At 50.0% G+C, this 18,826-nt stretch overlaps 1 protein-coding gene across 1 annotated transcript; it reads right to left on the bottom strand.

Annotated features, from left to right (window-relative positions):
• Positions 1-2,384: 2,384 nt before the first annotated feature.
• Positions 2,385-7,115, bottom strand: Sts (steroid sulfatase). The gene is made up of 10 exons (XM_057779781.1): positions 6,981-7,115; positions 6,500-6,652; positions 6,082-6,203; positions 5,838-5,960; positions 4,919-5,342; positions 4,282-4,418; positions 3,929-4,066; positions 3,619-3,778; positions 3,409-3,530; positions 2,385-3,247 (listed from the first exon to the last, which is right to left on the bottom strand). Exons 2-10 carry the CDS (start codon positions 6,646-6,648, stop codon positions 2,940-2,942), a joined length of 1,683 nt encoding a protein of 560 aa, XP_057635764.1. The 5' UTR covers positions 6,649-6,652; positions 6,981-7,115; the 3' UTR covers positions 2,385-2,939.
• Between the last annotated feature and the right edge of the window lie 11,711 nt (positions 7,116-18,826).

Here is an 18,826-nt window from a genome sequence, read left to right as displayed (position 1 = left end):
TAGCTCAGGCTACTTATTAGCTCTTGTAGCTTATATGAACGCATTGTTCTATGTTAGCCACATGGCTCAGTACCTTTCTCAGCAGGGCAGCTCACATCCTGCTTCTTTGGAGTCTGTGCAGGAGTGGGAAGAATTATCTTCCTCCTTCCCAGAATTCTCCTGTTCTCATTGCATCATTTCTACCTCCTGTCTGGTTTTCCCACCTATACTTCCTGCCTGGCCAATCAGCATTTATTTGAAACATGATTGACAAAATACAGACAATTCTCCCACACCAAATATTAATGAAAATTGTTTCGTACTAATGCTAAGTGTCCCGTATCTCAAATACTTATTACCTAAGTTTTCTACAGATTTCGGGTATTTTTAGATTCAGGAATATTTTCATAGTTCATCATATTTAGAGGGGTTAACTGATTGGGGCCGTGTTTCGTCAGAGACTTCATTGATGCTTTTATTGCACCTCATGCATGTAGCCTGAGAAAGGTTTTCTATAGAACTTTGCCACATCCACATTTGCAGTACAATCCATCACATGAGGTGTAGAATTTTGTAGTTTTGGAATATATCAATATTCTAAAAGCTACATATTTTGAACTCAGATTTCAGATTAGAAAAATCCTTAAGATGTTTAATGTTACTATTTTGGCAAAGTTCAATTATGGGGAACGTGTAGAGATTGGGCAAATATTGGAATCTCTGTTCCATGTAATCTTTCAGTATTGGGCTGTCTCCTCTAGGTTCTTATGATCGATTCTTTCACCAGTAATTAAAAATAGAAGAAGAAGAAAGATTGTTTCAGGACCATCATGGCCAAGATATTCCAGTGCTTTAGGGGATTTCTCTTTCATGACATCAGCAAACCACAGAGTAGGGTTTCCAGTATAATTAAGATTTCAATAAGTCATAGAATTACCTTTCATGTGTTAGCTCCGTACATCATCAAATACCAACTCTGTATCTTCCACAGAGGAACAGAATTATTTCATAAACAAAATCAACCACAGTTTGTCCAGGCATTCGCTGAGGTCCACAGTTCTGGATTCTGAAAGACATTGCTTTCTGCTATGACGGCCATGTGTTTAGGTTTAAGGAAGAAAGACGCAGCCCAAAATATTTCCCGCTGTAGCAAGTGTCGGACAAAGGGAGGGGAACCGGTGTCGGCAGCAGCGATGGCGGCGGAGGAGAGGAGGAGGCTCTGCCTTCGGTCTGCGCTCGGCCGTTCGCCTCCTGTTCCCGTCGGGCTCAGAACAGACCTGGGTCCGAGCCATCTCCGTGGTGGTGGTCATGAAATTAACTGAGAAAGGCGTCCTCGTGCTCATAAGGAAAGGGGCGACGCCTTTCTGACACTGCCGCTGTCATTCTTGAGAACTCGAGGGGCTATCGATTGTTTTCTGTGAGCAGAAACCTGACTTGATGAAATTCACGCCGGTTCACCTTCGGTTTAATTACTTGTGACTTGAGTGACCTGCGGCACAGATGTTTGTTTGAGCTCCGTGCACTCATTAAACCTGACGATTCTTTCGGCCGCAGCGCACGGTCGCCAGGGGAGCCTTGCACGACTGGCAGCGCTTCCAACTGCTGGAGGAAACTCATGCGCGTTTCTCGAGAAACCAGTGAGTACGGACGTTAAAACAAACCTGCTTCTTTCACGGGAAGCTTTGTTTCTGTGAGGGAAACCCAGGGACTAATACATGCGTGTGCACGAGGAGTTGGACAGACGGGATTCCCAGGCCCTGTGGCAGGGGTCATTTGCATAAATGTTAATGAGACCGTTGCATACGCACGTGGCTGCGCAGGCTCATTTGCATATGCTACTCAGCAAGCCCTTTATGATGGTGGGGTTATATGATAATTTATGTGCATGTTTATGACAATGAACCTGTAATTTATGCACATTATAATCTATGTGTGTGCTTAAGCAGAAATCACAAAACTCCCCATAGCCACCAAATGCTCATTTGTGTATATGTAAATCGGGCAGTTAATTTATGCACATAATTAACTCCAGCTCGACCCCCGTTTGCATATATGTAAATCAGGCTGTAATGTATGCAGACTCCAAAGGTTGAACCACAGGTGGGTGGACACTCATTTACATATATGCTAATGTGGCCGCTAATTTATGCAGCGAGGCCCCACCTCCTGAGGGTTCCTGGGGCCAAGAGTCAGGCTGGCGCCCCTCCTGCCACACGCATGACAGGCTGAGCACACGTGATGGACTTGGATATGACCCGGGGTGGGTGGGACTTCCGCCACACACGCGTGACGTCACGTCGCACTAGCTTCACACGTGTAATGTCACGTCACCCCAAAAATCCCATCCACGCCCAGAATGGAAATCACGGACTCCACACAGCAGCGCCCTCATTGCCAGTGTCGTTTTATTCCAGTGTTGTGTGGACGCAGTGGATGGGGGGAGATTAAATACGAGATTGCGTGTTTCACATGTGTTAAAAATTTCCTTTACCATGGACGCCGGATGGGACTCGCGGGTTCATTTCTTCCAGGTCCCACGTGGGGTCAACATGAGAGGAAAATAAAATAAAATAATGATAAAGTGCGGATTTTGCGTGTGTCCTGGCGCCCGCACACGTGTGTCGGGCGGCGCTGGATTCCACGCCATCTTCACGGAAACACTGATTGGAACTGGCCGGGATGTGCACATAGGGCTCACACGCGTGTGTCAGACCTGCGTCAAGACTGTAGCACATGCGTGTATCACGAGCCGAACAGCGGGGTTCACATGCATGGGGTTTTCACAAGCGTGTGTCTTTGCGCTTGGCAGCGAGTGTGAGTCCTTCATGTGTGGCGGGTGTGCAAGGCCCGCATCCTTCATTTGTGTTCACGTGTGCTGGGGGGGGGTTCGTGATTGTCACGTGATCCCGGAGACAGATATTGCTGGAGTTACACAGGGGTCACGCATGTGTCACGTGACATCACAGCTGCAGCCACGGCTTCCACACCAGGTTGCCGAGCGACAGCTGCTGGGGTACCGCGGGGTCGAGCGTGCGTGTGTGCGCGGCCACCGCCTCCCCCACGGCCGCCAGGACCGCATGGTATCGCGGCTCGGATTCCGGGGTCAGGGGGCGGCGTTCGCCGGGGTCACGTGTGAGGTCGAAGAGCAGTGGGGGGTCATGGCGCGTGATGTGTTTGCCGAAGCAGAAGCACAGGTGCGAGGAGAAGCAGCCGTTGGCGCCCGGGTCGAAGTTGGGTGTGAAGTAGAAGACTTTCCAGAGGGCGGAGCCTGCGGGGAACACGCATGAGACATGTGACAAGAGTGACACAGGTGACATACGCGTGACCTATTTGACACTCACATGTCCTACTTCACACATGTGCCCTGTTTTACACACACACGATCTATTCGACACATGTATGACCGATGTCACGCACGCGTGTGCTCACCGTCCCGTGGCCGCCAGCGCACGGCGTTGAGGTAGGCGTTGCAGTAGTGGAAGAGGAACTCGTGCTCCGACCGCACGCGTGTCCCCCGCAGCAGCGGCATCAGGTCCCGGCCGTCGATGATCCTGCGGGGAACGCGTGTGCAATGCGGGATGCGGGAGGAAAGTCCCGCCCCAGTCATGCCCACCCACAGGAAGCCCCGCCCCCACTCACCTGTCAGCAGGAAGCTCCGCCCCCGCCAGCGCCAGCACCGTGGGGAAGACGTCCATGTGGCTCGTGGGCTCCGCCAGCTCCATGCCGCGGCCGAGCTCCCGCGGGAAGCGGATGACGCCGGGCACGCGGATGCCGCCCTCCCAGTTGTTGGCCTTGCCACCTGTGCCACGGGACAGAGGGCATCATAGGAAGGGGCGGGGCTGAGACAGCGCAGCAACACACATGAAGTCACGTCAGGTACATACATGGGAAGCACACGCAAACACGGAAATCACACACATGCTCATATGCCCCGCGCCCGCGCCCCAACCTTTGTAGATCCCGTTGCTGCCGCCGTGCACCTCGCCCTCCTCGCTCACTTCCTCCACGTGGGCGCCGTGGTCAGACGTGAAGTAGACGAGCGTGTCGTTCACCAGGCCCAGGCGGTCGAGCGCGTCCAGGATCTGCCCTGTGGGGGCGGGGAGGGAGCAGTCACACGTGTGACATCATCACTCGATCACGTATATGACATCATACACAAACACACGAACGACATCACGTAACAACATGCATGACATAATCACACAAATACACGCATGACATCATCACGTAATTGCAAACGTGACGTCATCACTATCACAGGCGTGACGCCATCCCGTGTCCTCCAGGCCCCGCCCCACTCACCCACACTCCAGTCCAGCTCCTCTACTGCGTCCCCATAGACCCCGTGGCGGCTGCGTCCGGCAAATTTTGGGGCTGCGAAGTGCGCAGTGTGGACGTGGAGGAAGGAGAGGAAGAGCAGGAAGGGCGCGTGCGCGTGTCTGCAGGCAGGAGGGGGCAGGGGTCTAGCCTCGGAACTCACATATTACATGTGTCATACATGCATGATGTATGTAATGCGACAAGGGACACAGATGCAGTCTAGGCTTGGACACCATGCATGACTGCACTCACATGTCCCACCCTTAGACACGCGTATACAAAACAAGCATGCAGTGGTCTATCCTGCAACCCTAAGCGTGACACGTTATACATGCATGATCCATGGAAGGTGACACAGGGCACAGATAGGGTCTAACCTTGGAATTCATGCATGACATTTACATGTGACACACGCATGACACTTGCATCAACCATGTAGGACATGGGCATGGGACACATTGGACCACGCGCAGGAAGTGCAACTTGTACAACGCCTGCAGCGGTCTAAAGCTGAGACCCCACTCCCAATCACAGAAAAATGGTCTAGCCCCGGACCTCACGCATTAACATAGCTCACACGTGCTAAGCACATGCATGACACACATGACCCCGCACTCACCTCTCCAGGAAGCCCACGGCCTCCCGCGTGAGCCTCTGAGTGAGCTCCTCGTAGGACGCCGGCCGCTGTGCCACCTCGAACCCAGTCATGAGGACGCAGTTCGCAGGGCGGAAATAGTGCAAGAAGGCGAAGAAGCCGCCGGCCACGGCAACCGCAAGCAGCACGGGTGCCACCACCACCGCCACGGGCACACGCGCCAGCCCCAGGCGGCGCAGCAGCGCAAGTGTGAGCGCACACACAAGCAGCACCTGCACGGGCACACGCACCACCCAGTGCGCGGCGGAATCGAACACAGAGCCCGAGCCCGGGATGCAGTCGCGCAGGTTGGTCAGCGGGAAGCCGTGGAAGGACTCAAACCCGTGGCGCTGCGGGTGGTGGCAGAAGTCGTCCCGGTGGCGGCAGCTCACGCCCAGGTGCCACTTCCCTGCGGTGGAGGGGGACACGCTTGTCGGGGTGGACGATGGCCGCGTGTTTTTACGTGTCAATCAAATGTGCTCATGGGTGCCCATGGTGATGTCGTGTGTCAATCATGTGTTGTCATGTGTGCAAATGCTGATGTCATAGGTCACATGTAAGTCGATGACACGACATCACGGGTATGAACGGTTATGTCACGTGACATCACACGTGACAAGGTCATCACGTGTCGATCGTATGTAGTCAAGGGCGCAAATGCTGACATCATGGGTTGTCAGGTGTCAATCACGTGTCAATGACATGATGTCACGCATGTGTCATGTGACTTCACAGGTGAGAAAGGGGATGGTCATGTGATGTCACAGGTTGTCACGGGTTGTGTGTAAACAGCACTGATCATGTGACGTCACGGATCATCAAACGCCAGTCATGTATCGATTCTGCGTTGTGTGTGCAAATGATGACATCACACGTGCGTGTCACGTGGCCAGGCCCCACTCACCGACCAGCCCCGTGCGGTATCCGCGCTCCTGCAGCCGCCGTGCGAAGGTGACCTCGCTGGGGGGCAGCCCGCCCGAGGACGCCGCGAACAGGAACACGCCGCAGAGGTTGTGCGAGGCCATGCCTGGGAGAGCGGGGCCGGTTCAGACCAGTTCTTGCCGGTTCAGACCGGTTCTTGCCGGTTCAGACCGGTTCGAGCCGGCTCGCCCCCACCCGCAGGGGTGCGCACTGCCTGCCCCACTCACCCGAGCGCACGGCGTAGCGCCCCGTGAGGAAGGACGCGCGGCTGGGCGTGCACAGGGGCGCGGCCGCCAGGTGCTGGGTCAGCTTCACGCCCTCGCGGGCCAGGCGGTCGATGCTGGGCGTCCTGCGGGTGGGGCGGAGGGAGGGACACGCGTGTGCGAGCGTGAGCATGTGACACACACGAGTCACTCTCTTGTCCACATTTGCACATGTGTGTGCTTGAGTGTGCACACGTGTAATTCACAAGCGAGTGCGCCTACTGTACGCGTTTCTTTCCTGTATTTGCACACGTGTGTGTTAGCGTGTGCTCGTGTTTGTGTGTGTGAGTGTGCAAACGAGCGCCCGTGTACCCCCGCAAGCGTGTCATTTCCGTGTTCTGTCCCCGCATTTGCACACACGTATGTCCCCACCCGCACCCACCTGAGCGTGCTGTTCCCGTAGCAGCCGAGGTCCCCGATGCCCAGGTCGTCGGCCATGATGATGACGAAGTTGGGCCTCGCGGGGTCGCGGGCCCCGCACACGCGTGTGCGAAGCAGGAGGAGGAGCGCGAGGGCCGGGAGCAGCGACATCGTCCTGGGTGGGAGCGAGTGTACAAGCGTGTGGGTGTGCGTTTGCACACGCGTGTGCAAGAAATGCCCGTGGGACGTGCGCGTCATCCATGTTCACGTCATGCGTGTTTATGTCACATGTGTAAGGAACGCTCACATGTTACATGTGTGCCTTCGTGCGTGTTTACGTCACTCCTGCTTACATCACACGCACCCACTCACACAAACACACGCCCCCGTGTCTCTATCACACTCGGGTTTACGTTCGCGTTGGGCACCGCAGCTGGGGCTCCGTTGCTCGTCTACGATCCCGCCGCCCCTCCCGCTCCCGGGGCCCCGCGCGGGTTACGTACGAGTTCGTCGTCGCCGTTTGTCCGTCCGGAGCCGTGGGCGCCGCGGCCGGGGCTCCGTGGCTCGTGCAGGAGTTCGCGCGTTAATCGATCGACTCCTCGGGGCGCCGCGGGATCGTCCGCTACCCCCGGAGCCCTAACCCGCCGCTTCCGCCGCCGCTTCTTGCGCCGCCCGGGGCCGCGCGGGTAGCGTACGAGTTCGCCGCGCGCTCGTTGACCGAATGCGCGACCGCCGCGGCCCCGGCGCTGTTTGTTTTGGCCCCGGGTGGGGGCCCCGCCCCCCGAGCGCCCGCGGGTGTCAGTCATCGCCGAGGGGGCGGGGCCTGCGGGGGCGGAGGTCACGACCCTGCTGACTCCGCGGCGGACTCAGCACAGCACCCGGGGGCGAAAACATGTAAACACGGCGGCGCCGGCGACGTCAGCGCGGCGGGGTCACGTGAGCGCCCGGCCCCGCCCGCGGACCGCGTAGGAGCCCGCGGGCGCCGAGAAACGGCCACTTCCGGTTTCGCGGACCAGCGCTTCCGATGCGGCGGCGGCCGTCAGTCACGGTGACCGGGCGGGACTTCCGGGAGTCCGGGAACGGGGGTATCGAGCACAGCACCCGGGGGGACTGAGTCCTAAGCACCCAGCACCCAAGTCCGCGGGGGAGGGGCAGGGCGGGATCACCGAGCATAGCACCCGGGGGTACTGAGCGCCGAGTCACCAGCACCGCTGCTGCCGGAGCCCTGAGTCCTGAGCCGCGAGCACTTCCGGGAGGGCGGGGGACCGAGCACCGCGCGATGAGCACTCGCGGGAATGAGGAGGACTCAGCGCTCAGCACCGCGGGCCGCTCCGGAATCCGGGGACTGAGCGCCGAGTCATCGGCACCCGGGGAGGACTCAGCGCAGCACCCGCGGGTCAGGGGGTCAGAGGGTGGGGTCGGGGGGCGCGTGTTTGGGGTCACGGGGTCACCTGACTCGGGATCGAATCAGGCGTGGCCCCGCCCCCGGGAGCCCCGTCCCCCGGGAGCCCCGCCCAGACGGCGTCACCCGCCCCGCCCCCGGGAGCCCCGCCCGGATGACGTCGCCCGCTCCGCCCCGAGAGCCCCGCCCAGACTGCGTCACCTGCCCCGCCCCCGAGAGCCCCGCCCAGATGGCGTCACCTGCTCCGCCCTCCGGCAGCCCCGCCCCGGGAGCCCCGCCCAGATGGCGTCACCTGCTCCGCCCTCCGGCAGCCCCGCCCCGGGAGCCCCGCCCAGATGTCGTCACCAGCCCCGCCCCGGCAGCCCCGGCCTGCAGTCGGCACCGGGCTCTGCCGCGCCGATCGCCGGGTTTTCGGCGAACTGACCTGAGCGCTGTACAGCAGTTCATCTCCTCGGGAACACAGCGAACTCTCGGCTGTCAGTTTGCTGACAGCGCTGGGGAAAGTCATTTCGGAGCTCATCCCCCAAATTTATCATTTCCAGGAGCATTAGATGCAACCTCATTAAATCTGTTAACTTTTTGAATTTGCAAAAGTTCTGTATTCTTTGTTCTTCCCAAGAGGTGAACCCGCGTTTTCCGTACGTACATTTTGTGTATTTCTTGGGCATCTCACAGTGAGCGTTTCCGGTGCATTCCTCGCTGCAGGTTGAGTCCCCTGTACCTGCAGCTGCAGTCAAATTGGAGAGAGAGCTCCAGATGCAGATACATCCTGACATTTGTTTCTATAGAAAACTTGATACCACAATTTACACTAAAGGTTTTAGAAGGCTTGAATCTACTTAAACATTTAATCCTATGTAGTGTGCATGTGCGCGTAACTGTGTTAAGACACTGCTTGGGCACCTGACTCTAAAAACTAATCTTAAATTCTACACTGAGAAAAACTTTAATATTAATATAAGTATACAGCACTGAATTCCAGACCTTTGCGTCATAAACAAAATAATCAGAAATTTCTCATAAAATTTCCTTAAAGACTTTTAGATCTGTGAAATATAAATTGATTTAACCTTAAAAGAAGTGCCCTAGCCACAGGCATATCCTCACTTAGAGGGACCCGAGTGAAATCCACCCCCTCGCACAGTTCAAACAGTCTTCCCGGCGGTAAACGCAGGGAGTTCAGCCGTAACTATAACTGACATATTCGGTGTGCGTTCATGGAACTTGTTAAAATGGTCTGAGTAAGACGAGTTCCCGTCTTCAGAAGTCCTTAGCCGTCTGGAGATCCGCGTCAGCGCGACTCCGACCCCGTCTGACGTCGGCCAGGCCGGCGAAGATCACGACGGAGACGACGACGCCTCGCGCTGGACGTGGAGGCCGGGGCTCGGCCGTGGTGGGAGAGCGAACCGCGGCCGCTCGGGCTGCGCACCCCCTGGAGACGCGGCTTTTCCAGGCTGATGCTTCGTCGTACCACAAGGACATTTGCTCGACTATTTCCTTAGCAGATTTATTTGTAATAGCCAGAACCAAACCAGCCTGTATGTCCATCAGCCGAAGAGCCGATAAACAGGCGGGATACACGTTCACGGCAGAGTGTTTATTAAAAATGATGGCAACGTGGAATTTACGAGCAAATGAATAGAACTACAGTTGTCCTGGGTGAGGTGACCCAGACCCAGACAGACACGCATGGTCTGTCATCATTTATAAGTGGATATGAGTTGTAAAAGACCTGATATTATCAGACTCGGGTAAGCCACAAGCACTCAGTGCTGTGATGCTTGGATGTCCCGGGAAGGGGAAATGGAGGAGATTTCGTGGAGGTGGCGGGGACATTCTGGGGTGAGTCAGGGACCCCAGCCGCAGATCCTCAGTCTGCAGTCGTTCCTGTGGGATGTGGAGCGCACAGTGTGCTGGGCAGATGCGGGGCAGAACCTGCAGTGCGCAGCCGAGGACCCAGGCCGCGAGGCTGAGGCCACAGCGGCTGCCCTGGAGCCTCAGGCCCTCGTGCATCGATGGATCACAGGCCTAGGACAGAGCCAAAGAGGACTGGGGAAAAGTCAAATTATTCTGCTATTCCCATAGCTTTTTCCCTAGTCCACTTGTCATCGGGGAGACTTTGTCCAGCAACGGATGGAGACAGATGCACAACGAGGCTGAACTCGGTGAATCCTTTGGAGGGGTAGGAAGTATAGAAGCCGTAGGAGCCAGGGACACCAAAGGAAACCCACAGAACCCGCTGACCTGGGCTCCGAGGGGCTCGCAGAGACGGCACCGACACCCAGGAGTCCGGACGGATCGCCCAGGCCCCTGCGTACACGCAGAGCTGTGGGGCTGCTGTTCTTACGTGATGCCCAACGCGCTTTGACTCTTGAGTCATTTGGGACCCTGTGCCTCTCACTAGTTTGCCTTGCCCAGCCTTAATATATTGGGTCCACAGATGATTAGTCTTACTGTGACTTATTTTGTCATGTTTTATTAATGACCATGACAGGCCTCTCCTTTTCTGAACACAGAGGAATGGGGATTGTTAGGAGAGGAGGGAAGGAAACCTGCGGTCAGGATGTAAAAGAAAAGAAAAAAGGAAGAAAAGAAGGAGGAATGGGAGGAAGGAAGAGGAAGATGCTGTTCCTTGACAGTATAGATACAGTGAGCACTTTTGTCAGCATCATTTTTGCAACAATAAAAAATTTGAGCAGAGAAAAGCATTGCTGTTTTCTCCACCGCCAGCAGGGGGCTCGCTCGCACATCCTGTCTGCTGCGCTCCTACAGGAGAGAGTTCAACTCAACTGTCGTTTTCCTTAGAGGCGCTGTTGAACACACCACACAATTATAAACAGATTGACACACCTTCCGTTTGTGTCTGAAACTATGGTGGTATGAAAATGTTATAAAAAGTTTTCCTATTTTTTTTTTTACAGGGATTAAAAAAAATAATTCTCAAAACCAGGAGGTGAATGAGCATGTCACAGCATAGGTGGACCTACGGTAGTGAACTACAGAGGTAGAAGGGACATCTGAGACAGACCAGCACAAATGCAGACATGGAAGAGTAAAACCTATCTGTGAAATGTGTGATCTGACTTTTGTAGTGAGGCGCCATTCTGTTGTAAGGAGCGGCGGGCCGCTTCCCACCTCCCGGCTAGCTTTACCCAAAATAATTACACGGAAACTGTATTCTTTTAAACACTGCCTGGCCCATTAGTTCCGGCCTCTTATTGGCTAGCTCTTACATATTGATCTAACCCATTTCTAATATTCTGTGTAGTACCACGAGCTGGCTTACCAGGAAAGATCTTAACCTGCGTCTGTCTGGAGTGGGAGAATCATGGCGACTCCTCACTCGGCTTCTTTCTCCCAGCATTCTGTTCTGTTTTCTCCACCTACCTAATTTTCTGTCCTACTAAAGGGCCAAGGCAGTTTCTTTATTTAACCAATGAAATCAACACAAAACAGAAGACCCCCACAGACTCTGAGCTCCAGCTGGACAGTTGCATAGCTCCCACTCCCCTCTTCAACACAGAAAGGGTGCTGCGCAATCGTTTTGGAGAAAGTGTTGGGAAAACCAATCTAAAACAAGATTTCTGGCACCTGCTGAAGGTACCTTGGGTAAATATGTTGCTTTGTTCTTTATTTCATTTCCTTTCTACAGTGTGTTTTCTATTTTTGTGCTTGTGGTTTTGAGCATTCTATATTTGTGTTTTTATTGAATATATGCTATGAAAATATGGTCTCCAAGGTTGGAACTCATTTCTATATACCCTCAGTTTTAAATTGTGCTGAAAGAATATTTTAGAAAAGTTTAATTCACCAATGTTTTTGTTCTATAAATCAATAAATCAACTTTCTGCTGGCTCTGAGAATGTTTTAAGGAACCTTTTTGCATTAGATCCATTTTGAGTATATTTACAAGATAATTGTCAAGGTTCCCAGTTTTATGTAAATGCCCCCATTTTTTATCAACACTTTTTAAAGTCAGTTGTCCTGTGATGAAATATTCTTATGGACCATCGTCAGAAACCGACCACGGTTTTATCTGGGTGTCTATCTCCAGGGTTTCTATTCAGAGCTAAAGCTCTGTGTCAACTCTTTCTCTTACGTCAACGCATTTGCTCTTACAGGGAGAACATTGAATTTCCAATCATTGTGGGTGATGTTGGCTGTTGACTTTACGTAACTGGAGTTTCTGCATTTATTACGTAGCCGTTTTCCCTTTCAGGTGCAGATATGACGGGTGGAAAGTATCGATGTCTTCAAGTGTTCAATCAGCCTTGTACTTTTGGTGTAAGGTTAACTTGATTATTTTATATTATCTTGTATTTTAAATGTTTCTGGATATTATTTGCTAAGATTTGTGAAGGGATTTTGATGCCATTCGAACTAGCCTTGGTCTGAAAGGAGTGGATAAAATAATTCAAGACAAACGAGGTAATTTAACAATTACAAATAATGCTGACACCTTCTGGAAAAAATGTAAGTACTGCACCTAGAAATTAGTAAATTTGTTAGAGATACTGTCAATAACTATGGTAATATTAATAATTTTCTATTTGGGGGGGAAAAATCAACTTTATTTTCTCAACATTAAAAAATAGAAGTAGCCATCATTTTTTGCCAAGAAAATGCCTCTTTTGGTATTCACAATATCTAAGTTTCTGAAAAGGTACTCTGATAGAATCATCCCTAATGCATTCAGAAACCAGATCCACATGTGACCAGCCCCTTACAGAAGTAAACTGCGGTTGCCACAGTCTTTACTGTCATTCTTCGAGCACACTGTGACATGCGGATCACAAAGCTCAACATGCTGAAGTACACATCACAGCATTATGAAAACAGAAATGCATCATTACCCAATCAAAAGATGTCACATGTGAAGTGTGCACCACAGTCATGTTATTTTACATAAGAAAAAAGTCATTCAAAGCATTTGCATACTTTTAAATTATAATATACATTTTTTTTGCTCTTTTGACTGCTTTTTAAAAATATCAAACATAAAAACTTCTCAGATGGAATTTCTGCAGATTCTCTCCCAACAGTCCAGAACCTGGATCTTGTTCTCAGAGCCAACTCTGTAACTACTGGGTGCTGGAGCAAATGACCACCAGACAGCACCAACCAGCGACATCCTCACGGCATGCCAGGCTCCCTTGTGATCCAGAAATTTCCAAGTTAAGTGGTTTTGGTCCCAAACGCATTAGTGTCTACCCATCGCAACATGAACTAGCACACCTGTGACTCAGCTCCTTTGACTCTCCTGCCTGCAGCAGGCTGTCATCTTGGTAGCATTATGGCTTTGTTTTTTCGTATTTCCTACCTGTAAATCGACAAATCAACATTTCTTCTCTCTCTCTCTCTCTTTCTCTCTCTCTCTCTCTCTCATTTATGTTTTATTTTTTTGGTTTGTGTTTTTGTTTAGATTTTCAAGACAGGGTTTCCCTGTAGCTATCAAGCCTGTTCTAGAACTAGCTCTTGTAGACCAGGCTGGTCTCGAACTCACAGAGATCCACCTGCCTCTGCCTCCCGAGTGCTGGGATTAAAGGCGTGCGCCACCACCGCCCGGCCCATGTTTGGTTTTGTAATGTACAGTGTATTTGCTTAGCTTTGAGAAACCTAACATTATTTATTTTATTCTTTGTTTTGGTAAAATGGTATCTTTTTGTTTTGTTTTTGCTTTTTTAAAATATAACAACTAATAGTTCTAGTGTCTTTATGCTATAATACAATAAAAGAAAACCCTTTCATCTATGCTCTCCGCCTGCTTGCTATAGTGGGTAATTACAAATGTCACCAACTGGGGCTGGAGAAAGGACTCAGCAGTTAAGAGGACTGGATGCTCTTCCAGAGAATCCAGGTTTAATTTCCAGCACCTACAAGGTGGCTCACAACTATCTGTAACTCCAGTTTCAGGGGGTCTGACACCCTCTTACACTCTTAATGCCTCCTTGGACAACAGGCATGAGAGGTATCATGACATGCATAAAGGCAAAATCTCATACACATATAATTTATTTTTAATTGCAAGTTGGTTAGAAGAGTATTGACGCCAGGCGGTGGTGGCGCACGCCTTTAATCCCAGCACTCAGGAGGCAGAGGCAGGCGGATCTCTATGAGTTCGAGACCAGCCTGGTCTACAAGAGCTAGTTCCAGGACAGGAACCAAAAAGCTACGGAGAAACCCTGTCTCGAAAATCCAAAAAAAAAAAAAAAAAAGAGTATTGACAACTGAAAACAGTCACCGAGGAGCTTCCCCCTTGGCTATTCTCTCCTGGAATGATTGAAAGGTCCTTCCAGTATTAGACAAAGGCGCTGTGTTTTCAACAATGACCACAGGGAAGAAATCACTACATTCCTGTCTAAATGTATTGATTAATACTAAAACTGATGGTTTTACCATATTCTGTAATCAGATTCATCCAGTTCCCAAGGGTAATGGTTTTAGATTTGGTAGAAACTGACCTGAGCTCAGGCTTCGATGCCGTGGAGGTGCGAGGTGAGCACCACAAGCTTGCATCCCTGTGTTCTGTGGCTCAGCCTCTGTGAGCAGGATGCAAGGACAGTTCTGTGAAGACCGATTAAGGAACTGGAATCGCAGTGTAAAGTAGTGTACAGTACTCAGCATGAAGTGATTCTTTTGGGGGAGGGAAGGGGCTTTGGAGGCAGGGTTTCTCTGTTTAGCCCAGTCTTTGAACAAGCTCTGTAGACCAGGCTGGCCTTGAAGTCACAGGGATTCTCCTGCCTCTGCCTCCTGAATGCTCGGAGTAAAGGCGTGCACCACCAACAACAGCAGCAAGTTTTCAAATTCTTAATGACACAGCCTGTTGTGAGACTGTGGACGTTTCCGTGGTTTACGTGGCTTACGTGGCTTACGTGGCATTTAAGAACGTCCCCATTGAACACAGAATCTGTCGGATGCTGTAAAGGGCCAGGCCCTCCTAGAATTCTTCCCCTGCTGTTCCCTCTGCCTACCTGCTGCGGTCCACTCATGTAATCTCTGTCTCTTTCTTGCCGTGTAAGCGTCTGTGTTCCATCCTTTATCCCTGGAGTCTGGAGCTGTAACCGCCAGCGGGTCAGTTATTCCAGGGTCCCGAAGAGGCGCTATCTGAAAAGATATGGGCGGGAAAGAGGAAGGAGACCAAGCAGAGTTCTTGTCAAGGTCTCCATTTATTAGCGTAATGGCAGCAGCTTATATAGCCCCTGGATGAGGAATTTGGGTTTGGATGGGGGCAGGGGCATGGCAAGGGCAGGAAGGGATCTTGCAGCAATGGTCACGAGTCGACACTTGGTCACGAGTTGGTCACGAGGTCACAAGTCGTCGGTCAGGAGGTCACGAGTCGACACACCCAGTGTTCTCTATGCAAGCGGAATTGTTCCTTTTGTGATTCCAGCCACAAACAATTCTCTAGAGAGTTGGGATGTGGGGCGGGCTCTGCCAACAAACAGTTCTCAATACAGTTGGGGTGTGGGGCTCTCCGCAAACATCCCCAGGACAATGGTTCCTGCCATCATCCCTGGAAAATGGCTCCTGACATAGAGCCGTGCCTGACATAGAACACTTTAAATAAGTTACTGTTGCATTTTGATAGAGGTGAAGTACATTCCCTGTGTTCAGGAACATAGATACCTGAGACCTTTTCTTTAGTCTTATCTCTTGAAAGGTTGAGCACATGGTGTTTGCTAAGCATGCTAAATCATAAATTAGATTATGCATCAAAACCCTGAGACCACAGTCTTAGCATCTTTACTCTGTAATCCACTGGACAGGTTTAAATCTGTATAATAAAGAGTTGTATTTTTATTGACATGATTTGCTTTGACATTTTAGATATTTTTGAAGATTGTGCATCTCCCACCATCGCAGCCCAAACCCTCTTGGACACAGCTGCAAAAAACGGGAAAGAGGCATACAATTATTCTTAACCATAAAGTAACTTGTATTATTTGATGTTCTAATATGTCAATATTTATCAATTTAAATCATTATTACTTACAGCTTATCACTTTAAATAGTTTTTTAAGTAAAAGATTGAACTATCTTTGACACCTTTCTTCTTGAGCTTATAGTTGATAAATAAAACACAATAAGATGGTTTTAATTTTGAAAATTAAATTTGAAAATGCACAATATATTTAACACGGTGGTGATAAGATGGAGATTCATGCACATTGAAATGGATTCTTCTATTTCTTTAGGTGATGCCAAAATTGATGGTGTGGTGTTGGAGAATTGTCTGTATTTTGTCAATCATGTTTAAATAAATGCTGATTGGCCAATAGTCAGGCAGGGAGTATAGGCAAGGCAACCAGACAAGAAGTAGAGGCAGGGCAATGAGAACAGGAGAATTCTGGGAAGAAGGAAGCCCTTTTCCCAAGTCCTGCTCAGACCACCAAAGAAGCAGGATGTGACCTACCCCGCTGAAAAAGATACTGAGCCATGTGGCTAATATAGATAAGAATAATGGGTTAATATATGTTATAAAAGCAAATACAAAGCCTCTGCTAATGGGTCAGTTTGCAATCTTATGGAGACTTCTGTGTGATTTTCTTTGGGGCTAAGTGGCTGTGGGAACTGGGCAGGACAGAAACCCCAGTGAGCCTGGGCTTCATGTTACAGAATGGGGCCCACATGGACAACTGCATCCACATAAAGCCTGACAGAGCTTGGAAAGTAATTCTGGGCAGAAAAGAATAGAGTAAAAGCATGGCTTCTTGGTAGCAGCAATTTCTGGGTTCTACTCTGCATGCTAGAGACAAGCAAGCGCTCTTATTTAAGAGAGGCTTCCTGACTCAGCTTTAGCTGCAAACACTTCCAGCTCTCTTAAGAGGTCCTGCCAAGAAACACTTAAATAATGTTAATGAAAAGCCGAATGCATGCTTTTTGGTTTTCAGCTGAAGTAGGAAAAAAGTTGAGCTGTTTTAAATTCTGGCTTTCTAGGCCATCCTGCCAGGGCAAACTCTGACTCTTTCAGGCAGGTGGTCTGATTATGGATCATTTGAATGTGGTTTGTGAGCAGACTGTTGCTTGCTGGCAAGGACCTTGAAATGCCATAGAGTTGTGGCAATAAACGTGGCTACAGCCAGTACCTCCTCCATGAGGCTGAAATCTCAGGAAGCTAAGAAATAGGCTGGATCCAGCTGTCAAAGTCACTGCTTTAATCCTACCCATATTGCTTGGTAAATTAAAGACTCCTGTGATCAAAAAAAGAGATATATACAGTAAAAGGGAGATTCAAAGATGAAGAAAACCTCTAAATAGTTTACAGTATGTTAAAAATATATGCAGGCTTGAAACTAAAAAGGTTAAAGACCTTAAAATAAAAAAGAAAGAGAGTAGTTGGGTGTAGTGGCATACACCTTTAATCCCAACACTTGGGAGAAAGAGGTAGATGGACTTCTGTGAGTTCAAGGTGTGGTAGCACACGCCTTTAATATCAAAGCTTCGGAGGCAGAGGCAGACAGACCTCTGTGAATTTAAGGTGTGGTGGCGCACACCTTTAATCTCAGCACTTGGGAAGCAGAGGCAAGTGGATCTCTATGAGTTCAAGGATAGCCTGGTTTACAAAGGGAGTTCCAGGACAAAGATACACAGAGAACTTGTCTCAAAAAGCCAAAAGTTAAAAGTAAAAGAAATAGATGTTAAAATAAAGCCACATAAAGATGGAAAACACACAGAGAATCTGGATACTGTATGTTATTATGCTCTCTTCAAATTGTTTTAATGCTGAGGAAGGACCAACAGGTGCTAAGAGATATTTGTTTATAAATGCTGCTGAATTAATCCAAGATAGGTATTTTGAAAATACCTTGACTTCAAAAGTGTAGTCAAAAGATATGTTACTTTGGAGAAGAGTTTTGCTTTTGTTTCCACAGGAAATGAGAGGCTGTGGTTTAATTCTGAGCTAAGAAAAATCAGGTTTGATCAAGGAAGATTACCTGAGACATCTCCGGTAGGAACAGATGGCCTGGATGTCTAAGTTCAGAACAGATTCAAGACTTCTGCTTGAGATGATCAAGTCTCACAGGATACTCCAGTCAGGACTTGATCATAACTAAATTTTCTTTAGGTCCTGATAAAATTATCAGCGCCCCCAACCAGCCAGAAGTAGCCTGGAATACTATGCCCACATTCCCAAAAAAATGGACTATGGATATTTTCCTTTGTTTAATAAAAAAAAGGGGGGGGAGAAGTGGTTTGGGAGAATTGTCTGCATTCTGTCAATCAGACAATTTTTTTTTTTGAGACAGGGTTTCTCTGTAGTTTTGGAGCCTGTCCTAGAACTAGCTCTGTAGACCAGGCTGGCCTCAAACTCACAGAGATCCACCTGCCTCTGCCTCTCGAGTGCTGGGATTAAAGGTGTGTGCCACCATCGCCCGGCTCAATCAGACAATTTTAAATAAATGTTTTAAATAAATGCTGATTGGCCAATAGCCAGGCAGGGAGTATAGACAAGACAACCAGACAGGAAGTAGAGGTGGGGCAATGAGAACAGGAGTATTCTGGGAAGAAGGAAGCTCTTTCCCAAATCCTGCCCAGATCACCGAAGAAGCAGGATGTGACCTGCCCCATGGAAAAAGGCTAACATAGATAAAAATAATGGGCCCACCACCCAGCTAGCTTAACCCCCAAAATAACCACACAGAAATTGTATTAATTAAATTACTGCCTGACCCATTTTCTCTAGCCTCTTATTGGCTAACTCTTACATCTTGATTTAACCCATTTCTAATAATCTGTATCACCACTTGACTGTGGCTTACCGGGATGAGTCTAACCAGCATCCTTCTCGGGCGGGAGAACCATGGCGTCTCGCCACTCTCCGCCCTTCTTCCCAGCATTCAGTTCTGTCTACTCTGCCTACCTAAGCTGCTGCCCTATCAAAAGGCCAAGGCAGTTTCTTTAATAACCAATGAAGGCAACACAAATACAGAAGGACCTCCTACAATG

The sequence above is a fragment of the Chionomys nivalis genome, chromosome 8 (assembly GCF_950005125.1).
Source record: "Chionomys nivalis chromosome 8, mChiNiv1.1, whole genome shotgun sequence".
NCBI lineage: Eukaryota > Metazoa > Chordata > Mammalia > Rodentia > Cricetidae > Chionomys > Chionomys nivalis.
The sequence above is the reverse complement of the archived record's forward strand: the minus strand, read 5'-3'. Positions and strand labels throughout refer to the sequence as shown.